This window comes from Dipteris shenzhenensis, chromosome 29 (assembly GCF_047967505.1).
Source record: "Dipteris shenzhenensis isolate YYH24624 ecotype China chromosome 29, Dip_SZ_1.0, whole genome shotgun sequence".
NCBI classification, from domain to species: Eukaryota; Viridiplantae; Streptophyta; class Polypodiopsida; order Gleicheniales; family Dipteridaceae; genus Dipteris; species Dipteris shenzhenensis.
The window spans coordinates 33,894,785-33,896,959 of record NC_141624.1 but is presented as its reverse complement, the minus strand read 5'-3'; the positions used below and the strand labels follow the sequence as shown (position 1 = coordinate 33,896,959).

The following is a 2,175-nucleotide window of genomic DNA, read 5'->3' as shown; positions in this document are numbered from 1 at the left end:
TCTATATAGCTTACATCCCATTTTTATTCGATGGGATTCTGGCTGCAGATTCCAGCAGAAAAGGGGAGGGAAGGGCTTGGTTAGCCAGGGTGATAGGTGAAGTAGAACACTGGTTTTGTTACGATTGTCATATATCCAGAGACTTATTACAATGCATGTGGGCCCCCTACCATGCATTGTTTAGGGCACACCTGATAGCTTCTTAATGTCCCAACATAGTGTAATTTCATAATCATATATTCTTTCTCATAAATTGGATCCTGTCATAGTCTTCCTGCATGTGAGCATCTGCATATATGTTTGCCATCAATACATAAGCCGCATGAAGCTTTTTATCTAGCTTCACTGCATTCTCAAAGGCACGCCTTCCAATCTCTACATTTTTCCACTTTCTACATGCATCCAATATTGACAACCATACAATAACATCAGGTTGGAAAGGCATTTTCTCCACCATTGCCACTGCCCCATCCAGTCGGCCTGCACGGCCTAGAAGATCAATCATGCAAGTATAATGCTCAATAGTTGGAATGACACCATATCGTTTGCTCATAGACTGAAAGTATTTCTGGCCCTTGTCCACTAAACCCACATGACTGCATACAGTGAGAACAGTAAGAAACGTGACCCCATCTGGTTGTGTGTGTTCTTGCATCATTCTCTCAAACAAATGAAACACAAGTTCACCAGCTCCCTGGCGGGCATATCCTGCAATCAATGAGCTCCATGTTATAACATCCCTTGTGGGTGATGCATCAAACAACTGTTGGGCATCAGCCATGTTTCCACATTTAGCATACATATCAATCAGGCTGCTTCTCAGAATTGTAATAGTCTCCAGTCCAAGCCTGCTGATTTGATAATGGAGTTCTTTCCCAGTTTCCAGGGCTGCCGTGTTACCACATGTTTTTAGAATGGCAACAAAGGCCCAGCTGTCTGGTGACAGACCTTGCTCTTGCATTTGTGCATAAAGTCTAAAAGCCTCCCCGATATCTTCACTCTCAGCATACTGCAAGATCATGGTATTCCACATCACTATATCACGACTGTGCATTTCATCAAACACAGAACGTGCATCCAAAATGCTTCCACACTTTGCATACATCTCCACCAAGGTGGTTCCCACAAACAAATTTGTCTCAAAACCACTCTTCATCACTTGTGAGTGGACGTGTCTACCTTTCTCCAAGCACCCTGTTTTGACAAATTTCCCATCATCTTGCTTGCCTAAGTCTAATGCTGCCATGCCGCTGCAAGCCTTCAATGCACCAACAAAGATTTGATGATCTGGTGTAACCCCTTCACATTGCAGACATGCATACAAATCCCAAGCCAGCGCACCCTCTTCCTGCTTGCTGTACCCCAAGATCATGGTAGTCCATGTGACCACATTCCTCTGAGGCAGCTCATCAAAGACACGTCGTGCATCCTTCATGCTCCCGCATTTCACGTACAAATCCACCAAGGTGGATCCAACGAAGACATCTAACTCAAAGCCTCTCTTAACTACCTGGGAGTGGATGGATCTACCTTTCTCTAGGCTGCTTAATTGCACAAATCTCCTGTTAACTTGCTTTTCCTCTTCTAGTGCTGCCAGGCTAGTGCATGCGTTCAGTGCACCAACAAAGGATCGAGCACTGGGACAAACACCTTCCTGGTGCATCCGATCATACAAATCCAAAGCCAGCGCACCCTCTTCCTGTTTGGCATGCCCCAAGATCATGATATTCCATGACGCCACATCACGTTTTGGCATGTTGTCAAACACATGGCGAGCATCTACCATGCAACCATGCTTCACATACATATGCAACAAATTTTTTGTTTTAAACAGTGGAAGCTCCTTCAAACTTTGTATCATATGGGCATGGATTTCCTTAACCTCATTGAGTTGAGGCAACCTCTTATGCACTACATTTCCAGCTCTGGCGGCACCAAAGTGATGTAGCTTAAGCTCTGGGCCCATAATGAATGTAAACGTAAGCGGAGAAGCCACTTGAATAAGACACGACCCTAAAATCCTCGGAGAGGGATATGAAGAAAGCAGAGCGCAGAGAGATCGATTTTCAGAGGAGGCGAGGGCATACCACAAACACGACTTTTGATCTGGGTCTGGCCTTGTTGATGGCCTTGTTGAGGACTAGCCACTAACCTCCATCATATGGTTCTGAAAAC

At 44.9% G+C, this 2,175-nt stretch overlaps 1 protein-coding gene across 1 annotated transcript; it reads right to left on the bottom strand.

Moving 5' to 3' along the window:
* Positions 1 to 232: 232 nt before the first annotated feature.
* Positions 233 to 1,966, bottom strand: LOC147882740 (pentatricopeptide repeat-containing protein At3g02330, mitochondrial-like). Its single transcript, XM_087400492.1, has one exon. It carries the CDS (start codon positions 1,964 to 1,966, stop codon positions 233 to 235), a length of 1,734 nt encoding a protein of 577 aa, XP_087256618.1.
* Between the last annotated feature and the right edge of the window lie 209 nt (positions 1,967 to 2,175).